Below are 24689 nucleotides of genomic sequence, written 5' to 3'. Positions count from 1 at the left end.
AACACCCCTCTGCCCAGATCACGTGGGTATCCCATAACTGACACGCATACTTGGCAGAAAAGACAGGCTGTATTTGTGTGCATAGTTCATTTCCTGAGCAGCCAAACCAACTTCTGAGGTGGCCATGGGTTTAAATCAAACGTACAACGAGTGGAAATACTATGTCTAGTTTCAGTGTTGAAGAACAGGAAACTTCACTGACAGATTTACATGTAGAGGTAAGTGTTAACATGCCAGGTCTGCTGTATCCCAAGATGCTGGGATACTTTGGGTGAGGAATTTTGCATAGCCCTTTTGGGGAAGCACAGGGGATATGGTTTAATGCCATACTGCGGTGTCATGGTGGCGCAGTCCATTCTGACCTAACCCTTCAAGGGAGAATAGGGGCTTGTTTTCTCCTACTCTCCGAGTCAAACCTCCATGGAACATTCCCCACTGCTGCTTTCTGATATCTGGCTTCAGGTGAAAGTGGAGAGACCAAGCTACTCGGGCCAAGAGGAAAAGTTTACAAGATGCTACATCCTCCACCTCCAAATGCAAACCAGGGAAAGTATTGAGAGGCAGAAGTGTGGGCTGAAAACCCACATGCTCAGACTTCACTTTCTGGAAAAAAAAAAAAGCTACCTTGCAGTGTTGGTGGCCTGTGCTAGGAGGGCTCTGCTATGCCACAGGGGAAACCTTTCCCCGAGGTGTGCTCTTCTCTTGGCTGTTGCCTAGAACTAGCTGAGTCTACAGTAGTATCTTTGAGATTTGACTGGAGTTGGTCTGTAAAATGGCCCACTTTCTTTGTCCATTATGGCTCATAGGCCAACGTTTCTACAGTCTTCTTTCTGATGAGAGTGTCCTCGGAGTGCTCTGACGTGGATCTGCTGATAACACGTGTAAACTGGTGGGGATAAGCCCTGTGGGATAGATAACTGTGATGTTCTAAAGAAGGAACTCTTGCATCCACGCAAGAGCATGTAATACCTTATTTTGGAAGTGAAAATGTAAGTTTGCACTTGTGGTGGGAGGCCAAGCTCTCTAACAACTCCTCCTTCCTTCCTGCTTTCAGTTTTTTAGTTTGAGGCATCTCACCCTGTGGCTAGAGAAGACCAGCTGGAGCCTGATGTTCACCAGTGTCCTTCTGTGGCTATAGTTAGGCACGCTGCATATGGTAGCCACAAGGCAACGTGGGTGCAAGGATACCCAGGCATAAAGGCAAACGGGCACGCTCCATTTTGCAGTGATCCACAGCAGAGTGGGAAGATCAGTTAGATTTTTCTCTGGTGTGTAGTAATGTCCCCTGTATCACCACTGTGTCCGACACCCTTTGGATAGACTCTCCTGGCTGCACAAGTTGGCCAAAGAGAAACTCAGAGCTGCTGCTTGTGCAGCCTGAATGCCAGCAAACATGTTGGGTGTTAGGATGTTGTTGCAGGAAGTCTTTTCAGCAAGAGGAGAGCTTAAGCAGTCTATGTGCTCAAGTTTTTACAGGCTGTTGCTCTAAGAACCAGAGCCGCTAGACCAAGTGTCTGTAAAACGATGGGCCATGAGTGATGGCAGACCTTCAGAGTGACACAGACATAACCCCTCTCATTTCCTGGACATGTGCACAAGCCCCTGGTCTACCAGCAGTCTCCCGGGGGCCACAGAGCTGGCCTCGGTGGGGGTGAAATGCCGGCATGGGCGCAGCTGCTCGCTGAGGTGGGGTGAGGAGCCGTGCAGCAGGCGGGTCCCAGGCGCTCTCACATCCTTTACGTGCACCCATGCGAGCGTGTCACGCAACTCAGCTTCACGCTGCAGCTGAAGGCCAGGTCACACACTCATGCTCTGGTGCCTTGCTGTTTGCTCAAGTCTTATTTTTGTCTGCAAATGATGTAACTTTTGTGTCCTGGATCTTAATTCTGTCCGTGGCTTCCTCTCCTTGTCGCTGCAGAGCCATTATCTTGGGAGTGCAAGACATGATGGTGAAAGAGGTTTTCCATATCAGTGGTGTGGGATGGGCTGTGAGGAAGTCCCTACGATAGGCAGAGCCTCCAAACGCTCGGGCTTAACGTGTGTGCAGGCGGGAGGGGGATCAGGCTCTCTGCAGCCACTTCAGCTTGGATATGGCATAGGCTAGCCTTGACTGCTGGAAGGCTCACCAAGACTGTGAAATCAGCATCTCCCATGAGCTGTCCACCCCTTTAGACCTCCTGATCTTCCTCTGCCATCCCTGATACCAGGGTGAGCTGTGCCTCTAAGACATGAGCTGAAAGATCCGGATAGAAACGGCGTTGAAAGACGCGTGTGACTAAATGAGCGTCAGAAATGGGGCAGCTCGTGTGCCAAAGGCCCTTGCTGAACTGTCAGCAGGAAATCATCCCAGCTTTTCTCCGAGCAGCTGGACGTGGATGCAGAAGGGATGTGCTGACGAGCTGTCCTGCCTCCAGGGGCCGAGCTGCCGGTGTCCGTGTCCACAGCTGTTGTGTGCTGGCTGGGACAAAGAGCCTCCACGGAGCCACGAGAGCCCGTGGGGGGGTATTCAGCTGAGGCACTTTGTGTCACAGCCTCATGCCTGGCAAGCACTTGTTTGGGTCAAAAGGAAAAATATGAATGTGTCAGTCTTTTATCTCTTTTTCTTCCCCCCCCCGCAAGGCTGTCATAGTGGGTATCTTAGTGAAAAGGGTACAAACGTGACCTTTTGTCTGTAAAGTTCACCCAGGCTTTAACAGAGAGAGTGAAAATCATGTGCGGTGCACTGTGAACAGAAATATTCTCCACAAGTGGAAGGTCTGCATTTGCAGTTTCTGGCTTTTTCTTCTGGAAATTGCTATTTTTGAGCTGATGACCTGATTAATAGTCTTGGGTTTCCCCAGAGAGATAACAGGTGACCATGTGATTTCATTTTGACTCTTTGCATCTTAGATCATTGCCTTTTTAGAGAAGTGAACTTGTACTCACTGACTCTTCTTTTCCCCCAGTGCTTGTGCTTTGGCCTGCGTGGAGCCGAGCCCCTTTCACAGGGCAGGCAGCCAGTGACGGAGACCAGGGCTGAGGGAGTCATGGCAGGGCACAGAGGTCACTGCTAGATGCCACTGGCCATCCCTAGGTCAGCCTCCAAGCTTTGAGTCCTTTTCAGGTTCTTTGAACCGTGTGTTGTCCTTCCAGGCTGGTTAGCCTTAATGGAAATTAGGCCCAGCTTGGAGGCTGCATTTAGTAGGAGCATGAGGCACCAGCCCTAGTCCTGGTCTCACTGGGTAAACTTCAGCAAGTTTCTGGCCTTTCCTGAGCTCTTCTTTCCAGACTTCACCTTGTGAGGCCCTGTTGCAGGGACTGCCCTTTGAGAGCTTGTCACGGTGGGGGCTTTGCTCCTGATGTTAGTGAGGATGTAGAAGAGAATGCTTGAATGAAGGGCTTCTGTGCCTGCGCTTGTCACGGCAGGCTTTGAACCTGAAGACAGCTCAGAGAAGGACTTGGCTACACCTTTACCAGTCCAGACTGTGTCTTGGTAGCCAAGTCAGTGAAGGGGAATGTTGTTCCTGCACACGGCTGGAGCGGCAGCATCTTGGTTAGCGTGGCTGCTGCACCTCCATGGCCAGCCACTGGCTCCAGAGGTGATGAAAAGCATGCTGTCACTGTGTGCTTTGCTGCCTATTGGTGAGGTATGAGAAAAGAGCAGGGACTCCTTCTGAAGCAGAAAGAACATCTGTCAAAAAGCAAATTTTCACAGTTTCTCATTAAAGCAGAGAAGCAGAGTGAACCCTTGCAGACTTTGCAGAGCAGTGAGTCTGGGACCGCAGAGCGATGCCAGGTCCTCTGGATGATGTGTTTGCCTGTGCATCCATCCCAGGCAGAGGAACTGATGCTTAGCCTTAACTGGCTGCTATTTATGTGACAGGAGTTTTTCGTGATACTTGTCCTTGGAGTGATTTCTCTCCGTTCTGATGTCAGCCAGATTTAACAAGCTATCTAGTTTCTAAGGTAAAATCATTGCTTTGGACACCTGACCAGCTTGAAACCCTTTTCTAAGAGACTGTGACAGATTATGAATGTGCTGCTGGTTTTAGGAGGTGAGGGAGATGGGGTGGATGGCCCAGAAGGTGAATGAATGGGACAGCGCGTGAAAAGAGGAAGATGTGCCAATGGCAGGCATGGACTAGAATAATTTAGATAAAGTGCCTGAATCATAGGGAGTAGATGAGTGCAGAATCTTGCATGTGTCAGGGAGATAGGACAGATGTGAATTTATATTAATTAACAATTAATGCCAGCTGAGGCTCCAGAGCCAGTAAATGGAAACTGTCAGCACCTGCCAGGAGGGTGTTGCCTGCTCCTATTTTTGTAAGGCCTGCACGCAAGAACTCCTGGAGTGCTTTCGCTGCTGTCTCTGGGTTTTGTATGTGTGTCCTCCTCTTCCAGGTCCAGCAGAAGCCACCCCCTCCCCCAGGATGGCAGCTGTGGGTCTGTCCAGCCACCTTCCCCTAGGTCTCCAGGGCCAGGACTGAAGCTGGAATTGAATGACAAGGTCATAAAACTGATCTTACCCGCTTAGTTCACTGCTAATCCCTAGCTAAAACCAGTTTCTTTGACTGAAACCTCTCTGCCTAGTACACTCTCTTGCAAGGGACATTTATGGAAAAGCTCTTCTGAAGAGCTCTATACGAAACCGTTTCTGACTAGTATTGGTGTTTCAAACCAAAACGTGGGCGGTGAATTAAAACCCCTCCTTGAGTGTGACACAGAGGAGCGTTAGGTACGCTGCAGCTCAAAGCAGCCCTGAAGGTCATCATCTCGTGGGCAGAGATGTAGGCCTGAGGTTTCCATCGCTGCAGCCGAGGCTGTTTCACACCCACTCTGCACAAGCAGCCGTGGCGCGTCCTGCAGACGGGCAGAGAGCTGGGGATGGGCTCAGGAAGGACGGGTCCAAAGCCTGATGGATGAAATGGAAAAGATGCCTTTGCCTTGTCACTGAGCTATGATGTGCTGGCTGGTTTGAAAAGCTGCCGAGAAGGCAGCGGGGTGCTAGGAAGGGAATGTGGGTCCCTGGAGTTGAGCAGGAAAGGCTTCCCCGTGGGTTTGGGCTTGAGGGGGTGTGAGCAGGTCCTGCAGCAGAGTTTCAGCAGTGCAGCGAGGCCTGGAGACAGAGCATCCTTCATGGCAGTGTTGGTAGGTGTTGAAAACAGCACCAGGGGCTTCACTGGGGCTTGCCAGTGGGCTAGCAGCCTGGGCTCTGCTATGCAGGACCAGGGCTCCTGGTTTTGTGTCTCTGGCTCTCCTGCTGCTTTGCTGGGCTTAGGTGAGACCCTCTCTGCCCTGAGCCTGGCAGAAGTGTTCTGCAGGACCTGGCCATGCATAATGCACAAAGTTAGGCAAATCAGCCCCCCAGAGCTGTCTGTGCCCGCTGCTGTTGGGTCACTGAGCCTCTGTTGGACTCCTTTGCCTCACCTCTCTTCTCGGACACAGTGCTCTGCAGTGTTCTGGTTGTGTTTTCTCTGGGGAAGTCCCTCTGTGCACACACATTCACTGACCATATGCCTCAAAATTGAACAAGGGGGGGGGGGGGAAACCACTGAGCAAAACCCTGGCTTTTTTCAGAGGGTCTCAGTGGAAACCTGGCCTTTCTGGAGGAGGTGGGGCTGGCGGGTGGAAACACGTGTGCATCCTCAGCTGAGGCTGCCCGCTGCACACAGAGGGGGGCTGCCAGCATCTGCTCTTCCTTGTGGTATCGAAATCCAGTGGGGCACATCACCTGGTTAAAAGAGAAGTCTACAAAACCCTATGAATAGCTACAAGGTTTGCTGGCAAAAACTACCAATATGCCCCTCCTGAAATGAGGGCTCAACTTCTGCTTTGCAGCAAAGGAGGGTCTCTGGGATCTTCCAACCCTTTTCCAACTTCCCTTGCTGTTTAATATTGCTCTCTCTTCCATCAGTTCGGCCATAGGGGTGGGGGCAGTTGGCTACTCGTGTCAAAAACATGGCAGGATTTAATCCTGCTCACCTGCTCTCGTACAGTTGCTCTGAGAGCCTGTGTTACTTTTATGGAAGGGTTTGTCGAGAACCAGGGGACCTCGGTGATACCACGTGAAATACGGGTTGTGCTGTGTGACCCAGGCTTTTATGCCTCTCTGTCCCAGATTTATCACTGGAGTCTTTCTCTGGGTGTCACAACCTGTTGGTTTGAAAGCACTCTGCCTGTGTGAGCGATGGCTGCACCATCCTCCCCCAGACAATTTGGAAAGCGGGTGAAAGCTGTGAATCTGCTCGTCGGGAGTAATCCCACCAACCTCTGGGCAGGGTCAGGGCCTCAGCAACTACTCCATCTGCTCTTTGCTATTGCTTCTGCTGTTTCTGGTCTTTAAGTGTCGGAGTAAACAGCGCTGATAAGGAAACAGGCCAGACTTTCTGCATAAACACCTTGTTTCCTTTGAGCTGGCTGTTTGTGCTAGTGGTAAGGACTTGGTTTGTGCAAGAATTGGACTCTAAATGAGCCTAAGGATGTTAGATATCTCGTTTCTACTGGAATTTGGTGAAGATAAGATGTGTACCTTCTCAGAGAAAGTAATTAACCGTTCTCCCTGGAGTGTGGGACCCGTTAGGAAAATGCTCTGTAAAATATATAGGGAAGGAAGCAAACCAGTGTCTGTAGAAGTGACTGTTGCACCCCAGAGAATGCAGTGCTGACTTCTGTACCTGCCATGGAAATGGGTATACTGATTTAGAAATGTAAGGATTTTTTTTTAAAATTTGCTTGAAAAGTAAGGATTTTTTTTTTTTATTTGCTTGAAAAGTTGTTTACAAAAGTCTTGGGGGATCTTAGATGATGTGCACTGGCACGGTTAGCTGTCATGATGCTAATTGCTTTAGGAAAATGAAAATATTTACCTGTATATAGAACTGAATAGATTTGTGGGGTGTATTTATTTAACACACTCCCTTGGGGTGATGCTTGGTATAATGAGTCTTCTGATGGGATTTGAATTGAACCAGGCTAGAACCAAAGGAGGCTGTTGCAGCTCCGTCAGGTTTGAGAAATGCCTTATAGGCAGCCATGGCTGCGTAGAACAACTTTTAGTGGAGGTGTGAACCCTGGTAATTCAGTATGGAAGCATCTTGAAGCCAACGGCAGCCTCGCTGTGTAGTAAATGCACAGCTAAATTAAGCCTTAATGTCGCAGGACAAGTATGACCTGACCTCGGCTAACGGGGAACGGCTGAGGAGCCTTGCTGTTCCCTGAGGCAGCAGGGTCTAAGTAAATCTCCCTCAAAACCAGAACTGCTGCTCTCTTCTCCAAGCCAAGATCCTGATTCGTGGGTGTTCCTCCTCCATACCAGAGGTGTCTCACAGGAATAAGACACTAGGGTTTGCTCAGCCCAGAAGTTTGCACCTACTAGTCCCATTCTAAGGATTAATGACCTTACAGAGAGCGAATTGCTTCTGTGACTGTCTCAGCCTCCCTTCTGCTTCAGCTGTGTTGGGAGGGCTCAGTTGGTATGAATCCTGTGCTGCTCAGCCTTGAAAGGAGTGTGCCAACACAACAAACTGATGGATCTTTCTATTCGCTTTAAATGGATGATGTGTCTGGATCCTTTAAGCAGCTCTGAAGATTTCTTCCTATCTGCTGAATAGGAAAGTTAGTCTTGTAGAGTGCTGCGTTGCCCCAAGTTACGCCTGCTCTCACAAGTCAACCTCCTTGTTTCTCTGCTGGAAGAAGCTTCAGCTGTTTATTTGCTTGGCTGCCTCCAAGGGTTGGATCCACATCCTGCCCTTCCTTCACTGCACTGGAAGGACAGGCTGGGGAACTGGAGGTCCACCTGCCCTGTATGGACAGTGCCTGCTGTGAACACTGGCCCTCGCTCCTGGCTAGTGTCGAGAGGCTGTGGCATAGCAGAAGGGAGGTCTGGTGGCGGTTGGTCCTCTCCTCCCCCTTTTGTCCAGTTTCTTGCACCACCTCAGCTTGCTGGGTTAGAGTTTGTGTTGAACCGAGCAGTGCTAACCACACACGAAGTGCGTGTGTAGGCGTTGTCTCTTGAGCCACATTTGCTTTGATCCTCTCCAAGCCTAACAAAAAGGAGTTTTACCGTGACAAATGCTCCAAATTCTCTTGCTGTTGTTGGGCTAAATTTGGCCTTCAAACCCAGGCACCAGGGGAGCTGCAATAGATGTGCACCTGGGGCTGACCTCTCTGGGGATGTCCCAAAATAATTGCATTGAAACCCTGGGCACATGCTGTTCCCGAGCCCTGTGACAATTGCTTTTAAGGCTTCTGTGGTGGCTCTGGCTTTCATGTGTGCAGTATTCTGGGGTAGACATCCCGTGTCTGCTGATCCGTGTGTCTCAGCAGCCGGGGTGTTCACTTGGCAGCATTGTCTTCTGTGCAAGATGCACGTTGTACCTTCTCTGAGCTGTGTCACGGAAGGGGAAAAAGAAAAGGTGGAGATCTGGAATAACTTGCTTCCATCTCCTCTGAGACCTCACTGTATTGTTTATCTATAGGTTAAAGGATCTTAGGCCCCAGCACAGCTCTCTAAGTGCTCTGAGAGCTGTATCCCTTTGTGTTACCTCAATCATTTTTGAGAGTTCCTGTGCTGGTGGATGCTGGCACCCTGCTTCCCTGATGCCACATTCAGTGGCCTCTGAATCATTTCAGAAGTATCAAATGTGATGCATTTTATCCATGGGATGTTTGCTGGAGCTGTTTAGAATACCGGGATTCCCAGCTAGGCTTTTCAAAATGCCTCGTTTTATAGATTTCTGAGGGTGTAACGGTGTTGCTCAACTATTTGTTCTGTTTTATCCCAAGACAGGGGCACAAGGATGCATTCCAGCAGAAGAAAGCATTCCTGTTCATGCTAGGGAGGAAATGAGTAATACCGTATGGAAACAACAGCTTTAGTAATTAAAGAGAAATTATTTTGTAATTTTTAACACAGATAAAGGTTTCTTTTTCCAGAGCTTCTGCTGGAATATTGTTCCCATCCAAGGGCCTGTTTTGAAGCTGAAGGTCCCTGTACCTGAGTTACCTGGCCCTGGGGGGCTGTGCCACCAGCATTGTTCATCTTGGAATGTTCACCCACAGGGCCAGGATGGGTCTGTAGCTGTTGCATCAGTCAGAGTTTATCGCAGTGCATGGGTAGGGGACAGCTGGCACCTACCTAAGGTTTGCCCTTTTTGTATAAGCAGGTAAAATTATGACGGGCTTTCTGGTGTTTTTGTGGCTGCTGGGACCTTTCTGCTCTGGACATGCCGTGCTGTGGTCAGCCTGGCCTTGAACCCTACACGGAGCCCCCTCCCACGGCTTGTCCCTCCCGGCAGCCCGGGCACCATCGTTCTGTTTGCGGTGGGGACTTTGCACTGCGTGCAAGACGCTCCATTTTCTCTCTGTTTATTTTACTACATTTCTTTGTGTAGCTTTGGTTCCTGAGAGGCACTTGCGGGTGGCTTTTTAATTTAAGTCTGATTTTTAGATGGATTGAACGATGGAAGGGAAATGCATTTTTCTGCAGGAAAGCAGTATTGCCTGCAGTAGACAGTGTATATTTACTTGTAGCGGTAGATATGAAAAGTTGTTAGATCCCCACTCTTATTTAAAGCAATTCTTTAGGGGTGACTCAGTCCTGCAAAAAAGCACCAACAGTTGAGCGGTTGCCTGAGTGACCTACTGCACAATAATGTCATTTGCTGACATCAAAACCGTGGCGTGATATTAATAATGCGCTTTTTCCCCCCTGTGCTGGGGATCTGGTTTGGATCCTCTTTATGTGCTTGCTTTCTCGGAATATTTCAGATCTTCCTATAAACAATCTGTGAGTCCAGAAGGTCTGAATTGATGCCCAGGGTTCATTTCGAGTGAGTGGAACTTGCTCTTCTGACGCACGGCTAGATCTTGCAGCGTGTGGAAGTGTTGAAGGCTGGTTTAGTATAGCCATTTGCAGGTTTTAGTATTGCCATTTAGTGAGAGATGTGTGGGTTGGTGCTTTCTTCTTGTCTGCTCTGTTGTGGGTTGGTTTTGCTTACCAACAAATATACTCCAGTAAAAACCATAATGAAAACCAGCTCTAACGATGCTTTCTGCAAGTACAGCTCGCTCCGGGTCAAGAGAAAAACAAGTTGTATTGATTAAAAGCACCTTGGACTAGGCAGTGGCTGCGGCAGTTGTGCCTTCACCCACACGAGGAAGCAGCAGAGCTTTAGAGCAAGCAGGCTCTTGGCATACACCGAGTAGGATGGGGCAACCTTCACAAACCAGAGCCTTGAGATCGGTTTTGGCTGGGTTTGCTATCAGTTTTTTTATTCTGCTGTGTACAGGCACGGGGAGTTTGCTGGGACCTGGGAATAGTTGTGTCGGAATATACCCTGTGAGTGGGAGAAGTGGGGTTTGAAGTCATTTGGGGGTTTGAGAGTGGGTCTGAAGTAATTTGTAGCGCTCCCAGCTGCACGAGGGGTTGAGGACGTGCGCTGCGACAAACCCCATGGTTTTTGTGAATTCCCGCATCGTCCAGGCAGAAAAGCCTCTGGGGAGCAAATGCTTAGTTTCAGAACTGGAATTCCCAAGCAGAGATGACCTTGAATTTGAAAATACCCCCTTTGTGCCACAGGCCTGTAGCATCCTCCCTGGCTCAAGAAGGCGGCCTGTGTGCGGTGGTGCCAAGCAATACGTTCCCATCCACAGGCAGCCTCCAAAGATGGGCTGTGCAAGGAGGTTTTCTTTGTTCTGGAAATCCATGGGAGAGGTGCCCGTGCGTGCTCGCAGAGGGCTTTTCCCACTCTTTTTTTTTTTTTTTTTTTCTTTTCTTTTTTTACTCCTGAATTCGGAAATTGCCTTTCCTCCCTCTTCGGTTTGTGATGTTTTCTTCTCAGCTCGTTGTTTGTGCTTCTTGCAAGCTAAATAACAAGCTGTCTGTGTACGTGTGTATGAATTGGTTCCTGTCCAAGCAGTGGGGGTCATGAAGGGAAAAGGGCGTTTAGCGTTTAGGTTTCTGTTTAGTGGCACAAAGACAACATCGAAGTTGACAGAGCCCTTAAATTTGCCCCCAATATTTCCTTCCCTGTCCCTTGTTACCCGGCGCTGTCCCTTTTGTGAGTGTTTGCAGAGTTTGTAAGTGGCCACTGCTATTGCCTCTCAGTATTTCACTGAGGAAAAGATGCTGAAAAGGGACTGATGCAAATTGAATTTGTAGCTGTGGTCAACAGCTGCTGTGGTGGAAAAGGAAGAGGGTTACGGTGCTGCCTTCCCAAGCGCTCATCCTTCCACTTGGAGGTTGGTCGGGCATAAGTTCCTGTTGTTCCTGTCACCTTCTTCCTTGTGGGAGCCCAGTGCCTCAGACGCTGGAAGATTTACAGCCCCAGCCCCTCTGCTCTCCTCCTGACACCGACAACCTGCACAGAGCTGTCCGTTCTCAGCATCACAGGGGCCTGGCCCCAGCTGAGGTGCAGCATCCCAGGACAGCTGGTATTTGCATGGGATCCCTGAGGGACAGGGGGAAGTGTTGGGGTGTGTGGTTCGTGTTGTCAGGGCAGCCTTTGACTCCCCCCGGGGTGGATGGTGCTGTCACAGTGACCAGGGTATCCCCAGAACTGGCTCCCGGGGATGGGTATGTGCCTACAAGAGCTCTCATCCCACTGTTTCACCAGAGATGTTTCCTTAGTTTTTTTCCTGCTATGTTCTGGCTAGCGATACTGTGTTGGTTTTATTGCCATTAGGCATTCAGTGGAAACATTATGTGTGGCCTCTGGCAGCCTTGTGTTGTCCCTGAGCTCCATTAAGCTCCATTAGAGGATTCGTTTCTATGCCAGTGGCAGTTTTGCGGCACGGTTAAGTGCTGGCCCTACAGACAGTGGATTTATGAAAGGGTGTCACTCCTCTGATGTCAGGAATACAAGGCTTGGAAACACTGGGATTCCTGTTTACCATCTGTTTCCATGGCCCTTCCCTAATATTCCTCTCCTCCTCCAGAATTCAAGGATCTTTAATCAAAACTGTTTGGCTTGTGGTGAGAGGGAGGAAATCCCAAATTGTGGAGGAGATGGTGACATTTCTTGACCTTTTCTATGTGTATCTCATCGACAAACACACTCTAATGAGTGTGCGTGTGCTTATGTTTGTAGGTTTAGTCTTTGGGTGTATTTCCTAACGCAGGCACTCGGCGAGATGCTAGGTTACACATTTCTCTGCAACCGTCGAGATAAACTTGCAAACCCTTTGGGGGGACAGTTAGCGAACCTGATCCAAAGACAGCTGGATGCAAGAAACTAGCTTACTAAATGTTTCCAGACATGCTCCTCTTGAGAACCCACATTTTGCTTTGCTTGGAAAACTAAATGTTGCAGTTTTGAGTGGTTTGGTTCAGAGGGGTGCTGCAGACCTGTGTGCCTGTGCAGGAACTCTCACAGCATCGTCCTTACTCGAAAGGGAGTTTTGAGTGTGCAGCCTATTCCCTCGCAGTTGGTGCTGCCCAGAAATACTCAACAATCTCGCTTTCTTATCATACAGTGTTAGCTGTGGCTCATCTTCTCCTCTTTGCTCGTTACAGCTAGCCTATGCCGAAATGTCTGCTGGAGCATGAGCTAACACCGAGCAATACTTTCAGAACTGAGTGACTCTCAGTTTGGGGTGCTCTTTGTGTGACTGGTGAGATTACTCAAAAGAGCCTGGCATTTAGAAAGTGGATTTTCAGTGGCTTCTGAAAAATGGAGCCGTAAAACTAGTGCCACATGGGAAATCATTATCTAGTATGCATATTTAGTACACATTAAAGCCTGGGGAAACACCAGCTCTTGCGATTCCATCAAGAAAACTTGATCAAGACTGATAGCATCAGAAATGAGGTCAGTAGATGGCTTGATGACACTTAAAGTACAAAGATTGCATTAAAGGAGCATATAATATGATGAAACATTTTTCCCCTTAGGGTGAACTGTCTCTCTCTTCCCTACTATGTCCTGATACACACGTACACCCACTGCACTGCTGCTTTCCAGCAGCGTGGCCTTTGCTGCTGCTTCCCAGGCTGTGCACTGGTCCCGTGCAGAAAATTTTCCTTTTGACACAGCAGTTGTGTGGTTGGGGTCATTTTCCTCTGTGCTCTCGGGAAAGGTGGCTGCGGCACCACAGCTTGAGCCTTGACTAATTAGAGTCAAAAGGCAGCTGGTTCACCTTGCGTTGAAGAGTCAAAGCTGCCGTAGCTGGGGTTGGAGCAGACCCTCTTCTGCGGGGTGGGCAAAGAGGGAGATCCTGGAGTGTGCACTTGCTGTTGTGGTGGCACCAGTGCTTAAGAAATCCTCTCGTATCGTTGCTGCTGCGGTGTGTTGCAGCCCAGAAGGTGCCTTTCCTTCCCAGACATCTCAAAGGAAAGCCTTTCTTCTCTCCAGCTCTGAGCATCCCCTCTTTGTAACAGACTTTAACTGGGAGAGACTGAAGGCCTGTGGTTCTTGCTGGGGAGAACAAGTTTAGTGCCCTTGATGTTGGAGCTTTTTTTTTTTTTCTGTCCTGAAGCATGCCTGGAAACCCTTAAAGAAATGCCTTAAGTGCCCTCAGGGATGCAGGTCCTGTCTTGGGCCCGGTCCATTTGCCAGCAACATGACAGCTCAGAGGGTGTGAGCCCGGTAGGTGCTGGGTGGGAAGGAGCCGGCCAGGATCAGACCTGGAGCCAGAAAAGTCAAAACTATTTTCTCAGCCAGTGGTTTCCTCCAGAGAGGGAATCTCCTGTCTATGCTGCAGAAAGGGTGCAGGGCTCTTGCTTTTGCCTGATCTGAGGCAGAGGAGGACAAAGTCCTTTGGGAAAGAGACCTTGATGCGTGCCTGAGAAGATGTTCTCCATAGTGACATCTGAATGGAGGGGTTTTCTGCGACGTGGTGGGGAGGAAGGTGGGTGAGCTGCTGGCTGGGGCTCTGTGCCTGCCTCAGGCAGGACGGTAGCATCTGCCCCTGGGGCAGCGGGGAAGGGAGGCAGGGCAGGCTCAGGCTAATGGCTGTTTCACATGTCACATTTGCGCTTTGCAGGTGGTTTCATCCCAACATCAGCGGAATTGAGGCGGAGAAGCTGCTCCTGACCAGGGGTGTCCATGGCAGCTTTCTGGCTCGTCCCAGTAAGAGCAACCCAGGAGATTTCACTCTCTCTGTCAGGTAAGCAGGCAGCAGCAGACGGGGACTGGAGGAAGGGGCTGCCTCGACCTCTCCAGCACACCCTGCTCTTATTAACGGATGTGCAGGGGGAGAGGTGCTGCACAGAGGTGACCCCTCTGTGGTACCACTTGAAATAAAAAGGTCACTCACTGAACTCTGCCCGTGGCTGCAGAGGCTGTGCTAAAGCCACACGCTGCTTCCTGCCCCCCCCCCCCCCCCCGGTCTGTTCATCCCTGTGCGTTGCACATTCTCCTGTTCCCAGAGCCATTGTTGCTGGAGGAGGGAAGATAACGAGCCCACTTATTTTCTGGGGAGTGTATGTTCAGTCCCAGCAGCCATGAATCAGCTCACTTCAATTTTAAAGGAACTCAGTGTCGCTGCTTTGGGAGAGACTTTTTTTCTGTGACTCTGAGGGGTCCCAGGAGCACCTCCATAGAGAGTGAGCCTCACTCACTGCATTCCAAGACAATACCATGCACATCACCTTTAAAGTGCTTTTTTGTTCTTTGGGACCAAGGCAATTGCAGAAAGGGAAGCTGCAGTGTTGCTGATGGGCTTTGTGAATGTAGCCCCTCACAATGCGGTGGAGCAGATGCGCTGGGTTGAACTCTCTGAAGGTGAGCTAAAGGGAGAAAGTAACATGGACCCAATGAACCACTGAGATAAAAGGAGCAAGTTGTGGGTTCCAGGCATGAACCATCCATGAGAACCATCCTTGAGGACCCTCCGGCTGATGCCTTGCAGGGAAACAGCTCAGCAGAGGTTTCTCCAGGCACTTATAACACAGACCTCTTTTTTTTTTTTTTTTTTTTTTTTTTGGTGGTGACTTCTGTTTTATTTAAACAACCTTAATTTTGTTTAGGAAATTCCAGTAAGTTTATAAATCCTTTGACCAACACTGTGTTTAGAGAAACGTTGTGCAAATGGCAGAATGGACAGAGCGTTCCTGTCTGGCAGGGCACAGACATCTATCAGGACGTGAGCAACACCAGCACGGTTTGAGCCTCAGCCCCTGCCCGTACTCTTTCCCCCCACAGCCGGGTGCTGTGGGAGCTGCTGGCAGGTCGGAGCAGCGTGGCAAAGCTGACTGGGTCCGGTGAGACTTTACCCTCTCCTTGTTGCCTTCACCACTCGGATGAAACCTGCCTTGGCTTTATTTTTTAACCCCCTTGCAGTTGTCACCAGCCTCGAACCTGCACTCCTCTCTGCCAAGCGCAGTCGTTTAGCTTGGCAAGAGGGAGGGTTTGCAACTGCCTTATTTTTTAAATGCTTCCTTTTGTGTTGGGAAATACATCCCAGCAGTCAGACAGACCCTTTGCCTCTCCGATGGCTCTGACCCACCGCGGCTTCTCACACGATGGAGCAACCCAGCAGAAGAGAGAAAGTCCAGCTTCTCCCGTGCGTTGGTTGGGTGGGGAGCGCGTGGAGCTGACTTCGCTAGCTCCCCAGTAATCTTGCAATCAGAAGTGGCTGTGAGTTAATGAGAGAGGCAGGAAGTGCTTCTAATTAGGGTGGAAAATAAACTCAGTCACAGCGAGCTGCCTTGAGCAAGCTGTGACAGCAAGGGAATACGTGTAAAACAGGGGGGGTGGGGGGTATTTCATGTGAGCTTAGTGTCTCTTTTCATGTGATTTCTGTGAGTCAGGGTGTTGTCTGATCATAAAGTGAAGTACTGACAGCACCTGCTCAGCCAGGCAGTGTGCAAGCAGATGCAGGTTACGGCTGTGCAACAGTGTCCTGATGTGGAAAGATACCCAGGGAGCAGCGTAATTACCCCACCAGAGCAGGGCAAGTGGCTTTGCCAGGAGAGCCAGTTCCCACACCTGCCTTACTGCCCTCACGCCTTGTCCACTGGTTTCCATAGTTTTCTTCCCTTAGCTCTGTCCCTCAGCCAAAGGGCACGTTTCTGCTGTTAAATGGATTTAACGTTTAACTTTTAATGCTGTTTCTGCTGTTGTGGTTTGTTGTCTTCCACCTGTGCTGGTCTACTGCCTCCCCTCTCCCAGCTGCGGCACGTGTGGAGGCTCAGTGGATAAAAAAACTTGGCCTCCGGTGGAAGAGCTACTCCTGTGGAGTCCCAGAGCAGTTTTATTTATTGCTGTTATTTCTTTACCCCTTTCTGCTTTCTCCGTGGCTGAAAGCAGAGGGCAGGGGGAAGGGAGCGTGAGATTATCAGAGGGGGTTTGGACCACTTCCTACTGCAGGGAGACCTTTGTGTTGCAGTCAGTGTTTGCTAACAGTATTTTTTTGACCATAAAATCGAGCCAATTAATACTCTTAATGCATGAAAGGTGCCCTGCAGTGATGAGATGCAAGAGCAGAGCAATGCAGCATGCCTTAATATCATAGTATTGAACACTACCACCACAACCCACTGACAGATTGTATCTCAGTGGAAAGTCTGACCAACTCTCACAGTTCTGAGTAAACCAAAGCTGTGACACATAACCATGTTTCCAGGAAAGCACATTAAACATGACACACAAGCTTAGAGGCAATGTGTTGGAGCTCTGAGGCATCACGAATGGAACACAAGGAAGGAATTGTTTCACTGATGACTTTTACCTGCAAGTCTTTGAGCCTTCCTGGCTTATCCCAGCTCTAGTCCATAACTTGAGTCTCGGGTATGGAAAATTTGCTTGGACGTGGTCACTGGTTATACTTCATCTGAGCAATATGCTCTTTTCCCACTGGTGATGGCCCCAAAACATGTGCATAGATGTTCTTGGGAATTAGAGCTGTAACACCTAATAGAGTACAGAATGAGTAGCTTTATGTGCTGTGAGAGCTGAAAACTTGGGCAGCTGTCTTCCCCCTGTGTTCTTCTCCTTTCCCTGTTCCATTACACACAGAGATGGAACAATGTGTTATTATTATCACCTAGAATTGTGTCCTGACAGAGCTTTTTGGTTTGTTTTTTTCTTTTTTCCCTCTGAACTGGACAGGTCTGTGTATTTTTCTTCTGAGAAATGAAAGGTTTTCAGCTTTTCAAAGGAAACAATACAGATACCTTTGAAAAAGTACCTAAAATAGAGGTGTCAGTAGGAGAAAGTACCTTTATGAAAACAATCAAAACCTCTTCCTCCTCCTTTCAACCCCCCCTTTAGCTTCTTCAAGGGTTTTTGAAATCCAGTGAGGGGAAATGCAGCTCCTTTTAATTACAGAGAGGATGTGGGCTGAAAAGAAAGCAGGCGATGGAGTTTTGGCTGACCAGACCACACACCAAGTGACCATGTGCTGGTATGTATCCAGATATGTGTCCCTGAAGAGAGGCTAGGAAATAGTATTGCAGAAGTTATGAGAAGGTTTCCATGAAACTCTGTGGCTGCTTTCCCTTTCTTTTTCTACCTCTGTGCACTCTTTCAGCCTTTACCATAACAGCAACAAGTCTTCACAGGGCTTTGCTTTATCAGAGAAAGAGGCAAGCCACATGGAAAGGACATGATACGGTTAATGAACAGATGATGTTTGTCCTGGTCTTAAGATAATAGAAAAAAACTCTTCAAAAAATCCTCAGCTTTGAGTCCAAATGGCTGTCAGCTTGTAACTGGCCAAACCTGGCTCCTTTTATCAGTCTTTTCTCTTCTGAAACATGCCCCTTTTTGGGACGTCTCTGCAGATCAGTTCAAGAGCTTGTTCCACCCAGAGGAGCAGAGAGTCCTGCTGTGGTCCGGCGCTGAGGGCTCTGTTTCTGAGGAGTCTTTGGTGTGCTGGTGGTACGTCACTACTAGACACTGAATTTGGATTTATTGGCTCATCTTATTCTTTGGGCACTTCAGCAAATTAGAAGGGCAAAGAAGGGCAGCGGAGCTGATGCAGGGTCTGGAGCACAGGTCTGCTGGGGAGCGGCTGGGGGAACTGGGGGGGTTCAGTCTGGAGAAGAGGAGGCTGAGGGGAGACCTCCTGGCCCTCTGCAACTCCCTGACAGGAGGGTGCAGAGAGGGGGGATGAGTCTCTTTAACCAAGTAGTAAGCAATAGGAAAAGAGGTAATGCCTCAAATTGTGCCCGGGAAAGTTTAGACTAGATATTGGGAAGCATTTCTTTCCAGAAGGGGTTGTTAGGTGTTGGAATGGGCTGCCCAGGGAGGTGGTGGAGTCCCCATCCCTGGAGGTGTTTAAGAGTAGAGTGAACATAGCGCTGAGGGATCTGGTGTAGTTGGGAGCTGTCAATGTTAGGTGAATGGTTGGACTGGAGGATCTTCAAGGTCTTTTCCAGCTGAGATGATTCTGTGATTCTGCGAAATATGTGGAGCACATCAACAGGGAGGAAAGCAGTCTGGCAACTTCAGCTGAAGTGTAATGATGACAGAGAGTTGTTTTGAGTAAGGCTGTAGTAATATCCGCTGCGTCTATACGTGAGCTGTCTTGTTTTGTTCCATGGAGTTGCTGCAGCGCGACTCCCTGCAGGTATTTCAGTGTTGCCTCAACCCAGACAGTACGACAGCTCTGGATCGTGGGTCACTTCACATGGGTGATATTCCTCCTTGCAGGGATTGACCTCCCAGGGGTCAGGAGCGCCGGTGTTTGCCAAAGGTAACGACAGTTCTCCAACACTTCATTTTTTCTTTAGTGTCTCACAAACCCTGCACTGGATGGGACTGCTTGGCGGAAGGGGCTGTGAACTGGAGCTGGGCTTGCAGGAGAGCTGTGGGAGCTGTTCTGGATGCCGGGATCAGAGCCTGCTAGTTAGGGGATTTTTGGAGGATGCAAGTAGAGTTTATTCATGTGTTGCGGTTCTGATGAAGGGCTGTTAGAAAAGCTTCCTTGCCTTTCTTGTGTGCTATGTCACATCGCAGTTCCTAGAAGGACCTGCTACTGGGATTATTTTTGATATTGAGTCTTCCAAATTTTAATTATGATTCTTAACAAAATAGACTCCGGATTGAAAGAGAGGGCTGTTGGGGGAGAAATATGGGAGGCCACACAGGAAAGGCCCCATGTCTCCAGCTTTCAGTGCTTGCCTGGATCTGCCAGAGCACGTTTTCAGGAGACCAAGTATTTAGTATGGCTTCTGAAAAAAGCAAAGAGCTTCTCACAGATTTGGCCAGGTCTGGGTAAGTAGCTTGAACAAAAGGAAAAGGCATGTTGAAAGTTTGCCTAAGTGGTGCTTGGCCTCTGGCCACAACAGTAATGTAAATGCAAAGACAGTTAAGAACCATCTGTCAGAGACCCTGTTAATTTGGTAATTGGGTCATGTTTGATGGGAACAGATCTTATCCTCGTTGGTGCTTCTGGGTAACAAACTGTTGTTAAGGCTACAATCTCCCAGAGTGGTTTCCCCAGTAACACTTCCATTGAGCATTCATGGATGTAACCGGAATTTCCCCCCCCCCCCCAAAAGGCATGTACAATTACACTCTGGATACGGGTTGAGACATGCATCAAGGAGGATTTGATGTCCTACAGAATACAGACTCTGCAAAAAGGAGTAAATCAATACTGCAGGCGTGTTACATTGGTTGAGTTGCTGCAGACAATGCAGTTGCAGCACAGGAAGGAAGTTGGATCTGGAGAAGAATGGAAGGAGGCTTGAAAGAGGCTCTTTTCTAAAACAGTTGCCCTTGTGTCTCATCATAATAGCACCTACCAGTCTTATTAAGGCTCTGTAATCCAGGCCTATCTCTCACAAATATTCAGTGAGAGGTAGGCCTGATTCTGCTTCTGCTAAGGTAGGCCAGCCAACTAAGAACAAGAGGGAATGGCCTCAAGTTGTGCCAGGGACAAGTTTAGACTAGATGTCAGGAAGTATTTCTTTGCAGAAGGGGCTGTTGGGCGTTGGAATGGGCTGCCCAGGGAGGTGGTGGAGTCCCCATCCCTGGAGGGGTTGAAGAGTCGGGTTGACTTAGCGCTTAAGGACATGGTGTAGTTGGGAACTGTCAGTGCTAGGTTAACGGTTGGACTGGATGATCTTCAAGGTCCTTTCCAACCTACACGATTCTGTGATTCTCTAAGGGAAGCACTGTCTTTGTGTTACAGCTAGGAGACAGATGATGGGCCCAGAGTCACCTTGAGAGCCTTGAGAAGGTGCTGAATATCAGATCATCGAATCTTGGCCAAGTGCTCTTATCACAAGACCCTTCTTCCCTTAAGAAAGCATGTTCTTCTCTGACAGCAATGTCTTTGTTTTGTCCTGGAGTGGCTTAAATTTATTTGCAAGCAGATAATTCTGCTAGAGACATAATACTGGTGGATGGATACCTTTGGCTTACTTGTGCTTATATTTTCTGCTATTTACAAGTTTGGCAAGACAGAGGAGGGTGTTGAAAGCCTCCTTTCAATGGCAAACAGTTGGCAAATGGTCTGTGCTTCACACCCCTTCCCAGGGCAAAAGGCTGGGTCTCCTTGGGGCAGGAAGCACCTTCAGGATTGCAAAAAGTATAAATTCTCTATAGGGAAATGGTGCCAGTGTGTGAGTTCACCGAGTTGTTGGATGCCCTTTGTCCCTGTGCACCTTCGGGAGCTCCTAACACCTTAAGTCAGCAGTAGGGCTGAGGCAGGCAGCGGAATTGTTTCCCGAGGAATGGGGTATGAAGAATTCAAAGCCCATACCTAATCTCTAGGATTCCCTTGGCTGTGTCTCTGAAACCCCATGCAAGTTGCAGTTGGTTCTGTTGTGTTGTGTTGGCGGGTAGTGAGTTTTCTCTGAGAGCCTAAGGTCTTAGTTGAAAGCAAACTTTCAGCAAAGTTTCTAAACCCCATGAGAGAATCTTCTTGGTTTTTCCATAGAGAGTGTTTGGGGGGTTTTGGGGTTGCTTTTTGCAGCTTGTCAGAGGAGTCATATATGCATCATGTGAAGTTCTAGGCTTTCTCTGACACAGGCAGGAAAAGCACATGACCAAAAAAGACACTTGGGCGATGCAACAGGTGAAGGTCTTTCTGACAATTACAGTGGTTCTTTTGCCATCAGTGACAAAAAAAAAAAAAAAAAAAAAGGGTCTGTTTGGGTTTTTTGTGAGTCCTCTTCTTACTGACTGTGCCAGATTGCGAAGAAGAGCAGACTCCATCTACACTGATGCAGTATGGACACAGGTTCACAAGTTGGAGTATTTTGGATCAAGAAACCCTCCTGGCTATCTAGCTAAGGAGTTGTGCTGATAGTGTAAAGAAGCTTGGCTTGGAATGGAGGCAACTCTCACTTGGCTGCCGGCTCCGAAGCTGCCAGACAAGCTGGTAACTGCTATTAAACAGTGCAGCATCCCTGTGTGTCTGAGCTGCGTGTCTGTTAGTCAGAAGTAGTGGTGCCCTCCAGCACAGGGCAGCTGAGTACTTTGGGCATCTCCTTTGTGCTTTATTACACCAGTCAGCATGTCGAGGGCACAGTTTAATGGATGCTGCTACTGTGCAGTCCAGTTCTCCAGCTTGGAGCTGCAGAGGTGACGCAAGCTTTAAGAGAAGAAAATGGGAAGTAAATGGGGATCGATCAATGCTCTCTCTGTTTAGCATGACCTTGAGGGCTCATGGGATAAATGACCCTGATTATCTCTCTGCTTTTCATCCCTGAAGTGCTCAGAGGCCTTGGGGGTGGGGGGTGGGTCTGTGAACTGAGCCTTTGTAGGTCTGTAACCGGGTTGGGATGTGGAGATGGAGCTGTGGAAAAAAGGGAGCTTTTGAGCCTCAGGCCAAGTGGCAAAAACGCAGTTTCATCTGCTGCCTTCTGTGCTGCACAAAGGCTCTTCACGTCCAGCTGCTGGTGTGACTGGCAGAAGGGGTTCGTGTGCCAGCTCCTCTCGGAGGAGAGGCATTGTTATCGGAGCCCTGACTGGGGTCTGGGTTTCACAGCCAGTTTTCATTTCCATCCAGTCAGTTCTGCTCATACCCTAGATACAAATATTGCCAAACTTTGATGTCTCTGCCCATAGGACAGCTGGAGTTGGTGTGGCAGGCCAGGTCGGAACTATAGTTACCAGCTGTACCAGGAAGAGTTAACTGTGTCTTTGTGAATACCCAGGAGTGCCACTCATCAGCTTTCTGTATTGCAGACGGATGGGTTCTGTCTCCAAGACCTTGTTGTCAAGGTGTAGTGTGACTCTTCAGGATCCAGATGCAGATTTTCACACCTCAGGCCTGTTTGGCCAGTCTTTTGCTGGTTTTGTTCTGCTATTAATGTGGGGTGATGGTAATACTGTGGATGCTGTCCCTGTTCACAGTTGGTTGTTGCCTCTGAATTGGCACGACGCAGAAATCACCCCAGTGCCAGACAAAGCATCCAGAAAGGGCTGTGTGAGCACAAAGTGGAATTGCTGATTCTACATTGACAAAGTCTTCTTTAGCAACTGGGATGGAGTAAGTGGGAATAGGGCCATCTGTCAGGGTTGTGTTTTAGGGAGAACGGCACGACATGTGGTGACTGTGGCCTGAATGTGGCCAAGAGTGTTGCTGTCTAATCATAAGTCATGCTTCTAATGAAGGCAGGTCTGGAGGGAGGGGCACACAGTGGCTCTGCTAGCACACTGCTATTAATGTTTGTGGGCTCTTCAAGGATTAGCACACAGAGATCTCATTGCCGAGTTCCAGCTTGGCCTCGTCCGGTTGCCGAGGAGCTGCTGCTGCGTACTCCAGCAGAGCTGGTTGGACAGTCAGCATTTAATCTGCTCATGCACATGACAAGCCCCTCGCTTGCCAAAAGTTGCTGTTAAAATCCCCAAGACAGAGCAAAACCCACGGCAGTAGTTACATAAAGGCAGCCACGCCATGGGCAACGTGAGTGCATCCCAGGGGTGGCAGTGCCCTTCACCCCTCATCCCACAGTCCCGCAGGTACACGGCCTCGAGCTCACGGAATTGGATGGCCTCTGCTTTTGGGGGAGTGAGTTATGGCAAAGTCAGCAGAGTCCTCCCAGGTGGATTTCCACTAGACCCTTGCAGCGCGTGGGTCAAGGTGGTATCCAGGAGGAGGCACCGGGGAGGAGGAGGAGGAGGTCGCTCCTCACCTCACCTGAGGAGCCAGGTGTCCGTCTTGCACGTGCGAGGCAGGATGGAAAAGCAGCCGCCTCCTTTCTGCCAGAGGAGAACTCCTTGGTGCTGCTCCAAGCGCTTGTCTAGACTAGAGGAATTTGCATAAAGGTCTTTAAATAAAATGACACCACTGGAAACCCTGTGCAGACACAGCGTGATACCGGGAACCTTAGCGAGTGAGAAGCGCCACGGAACGTCCCGCTGACACCGCCGGGCTGTGTTCCCACAGCTCCCCTGAGGCAGGCAGAGCCTTTTGCCACCGCTTGCATTTGAGGGCCAGATCTTAACATCGCTCTGAAATCAAGCGTTAGGGTCCAGACGCTGAGGTAGGCGGTACCTACAGCCCAGGAGATGACTTTGTGGAGCTGGGTTGGATACCCGATAGCATCCGGATATCTGGTCTTTCACTGCATTGCCACGGGGGCTGTACCCTGCTGCAGAAAGAGCAGAAATGGGGGCAGTCCCCCCAGATCCCCTGCCACGGTCCAGCTCTTCCTTCCATTTCACCTCGTGCACAGACCACTGTATCTTTTCTAAATCTTCACTCTGTGAAATGGTTTTTCTGTCCGACCTGGTATGCTGCTTATCCCACCTTGAGTCTCCTGCATCTCACTGTCACGGTTGCTTTGGCAACAAATGGAGAGAGCTGGGGAGCAGCTCCCCACCGTAAAGAACTAGAAGTTTGCCCAGATTTATGAGTCTCTCTCTGACCCAGCTCGTCCATCAAGCAACAGGCTTCCAGCCATGTCTCCCCAGCTCGGGGGGCTGCTGCTGAGTGTGTTAAAATACAATTAACCTGCCTCTCAGAGGTTAATGTGGCCTTCTGAGGAAGGCAACTGGGCTCCGCTGGGCTGAGGGTCTCTTGGAACAGGCTGATAAAGGCACCCAGCCCCTTGAGTCTGGAGGGCACCACTGCAGGGGGAAAAACATTAACCCTTTTGGTACAGTTTATAGGGTTTGCAAATATCAGGAAATGTGTTGGTTTGGGTGGCTTTTTTCCTTTTTTTTTTTTAATTTTTTTTTTTAACTAATTAGATGCTAACATAGAAAACTGTTCACTGTAAACCGGCGTGAGATCAGAGCTTCATCCAGCTGAGAGGGTAAGGAGTGTAGGAAGTGGAAGGGATGGCAGAGGAGGAATTACTCGCCTCCTGTGTGTGAGGTGGTCTGGGAAGCAGAGCGGGCTGGGAGCTTGCGAGGTGCAGAGTCACTTCTTGGCTGAGTGACCTTGGCCAAGGAGCATCCATCCATCCCTCCCCTGCTGGAGAAGCGTGGCCAGCGTGAGCAGCAGCCGAGTGAACGGAGAGCACGTGGTGCAGCTTAAAGAGGCGGGTGGTGTCCAGGAGGCATCTGGACTCTGAAGGCCACTGGTGGGTTTCCATTCTCTCACACCTGCAATCCTGTTTGCCTTCCTTCCTCAGAAGGAACGACGAGGTGACACACATTAAGATCCAGAACACGGGGGATTACTATGACCTCTACGGAGGGGAGAAGTTTGCCACCCTTGCAGAGCTGGTGCAGTACTACACGGAGCAGCAGGGGCTGCTGCGGGAGAAGAACAGCAATGTCATCGAGCTGAAGTACCCCCTCAACTGCCAGGACCCCACCTCGGAGAGGTAAGCCACGCTCTCCAGCAGCCTCTCCTGG

The 24689-nt window shown here is 49.5% G+C and overlaps 1 protein-coding gene across 3 annotated transcripts in view; it reads left to right on the top strand.

Moving 5' to 3' along the window:
- Window positions 1–24689, top strand: part of LOC141969242 (tyrosine-protein phosphatase non-receptor type 11-like) — a 54695-nt gene that overhangs the window by 18053 nt on the left and 11953 nt on the right. For 2 of the 3 annotated variants that reach the window (XM_074924812.1, XM_074924814.1), the window contains exons 2-3: window positions 13966–14088; window positions 24464–24658. In XM_074924812.1, coding sequence (XP_074780913.1) covers window positions 13966–14088; window positions 24464–24658 — 318 coding nt within the window. Of the gene's footprint in view, window positions 1–13736; window positions 13831–13965; window positions 14089–24463; window positions 24659–24689 lie in introns of those variants that run through there. The other variant, XM_074924811.1, reaches the window with a different exon arrangement.

This window comes from Athene noctua, chromosome 22 (genome assembly GCF_965140245.1).
Source record: "Athene noctua chromosome 22, bAthNoc1.hap1.1, whole genome shotgun sequence".
Taxonomy (NCBI): domain Eukaryota; kingdom Metazoa; phylum Chordata; class Aves; order Strigiformes; family Strigidae; genus Athene; species Athene noctua.
This window is presented reverse-complemented; position numbering and strand designations above follow the sequence as displayed.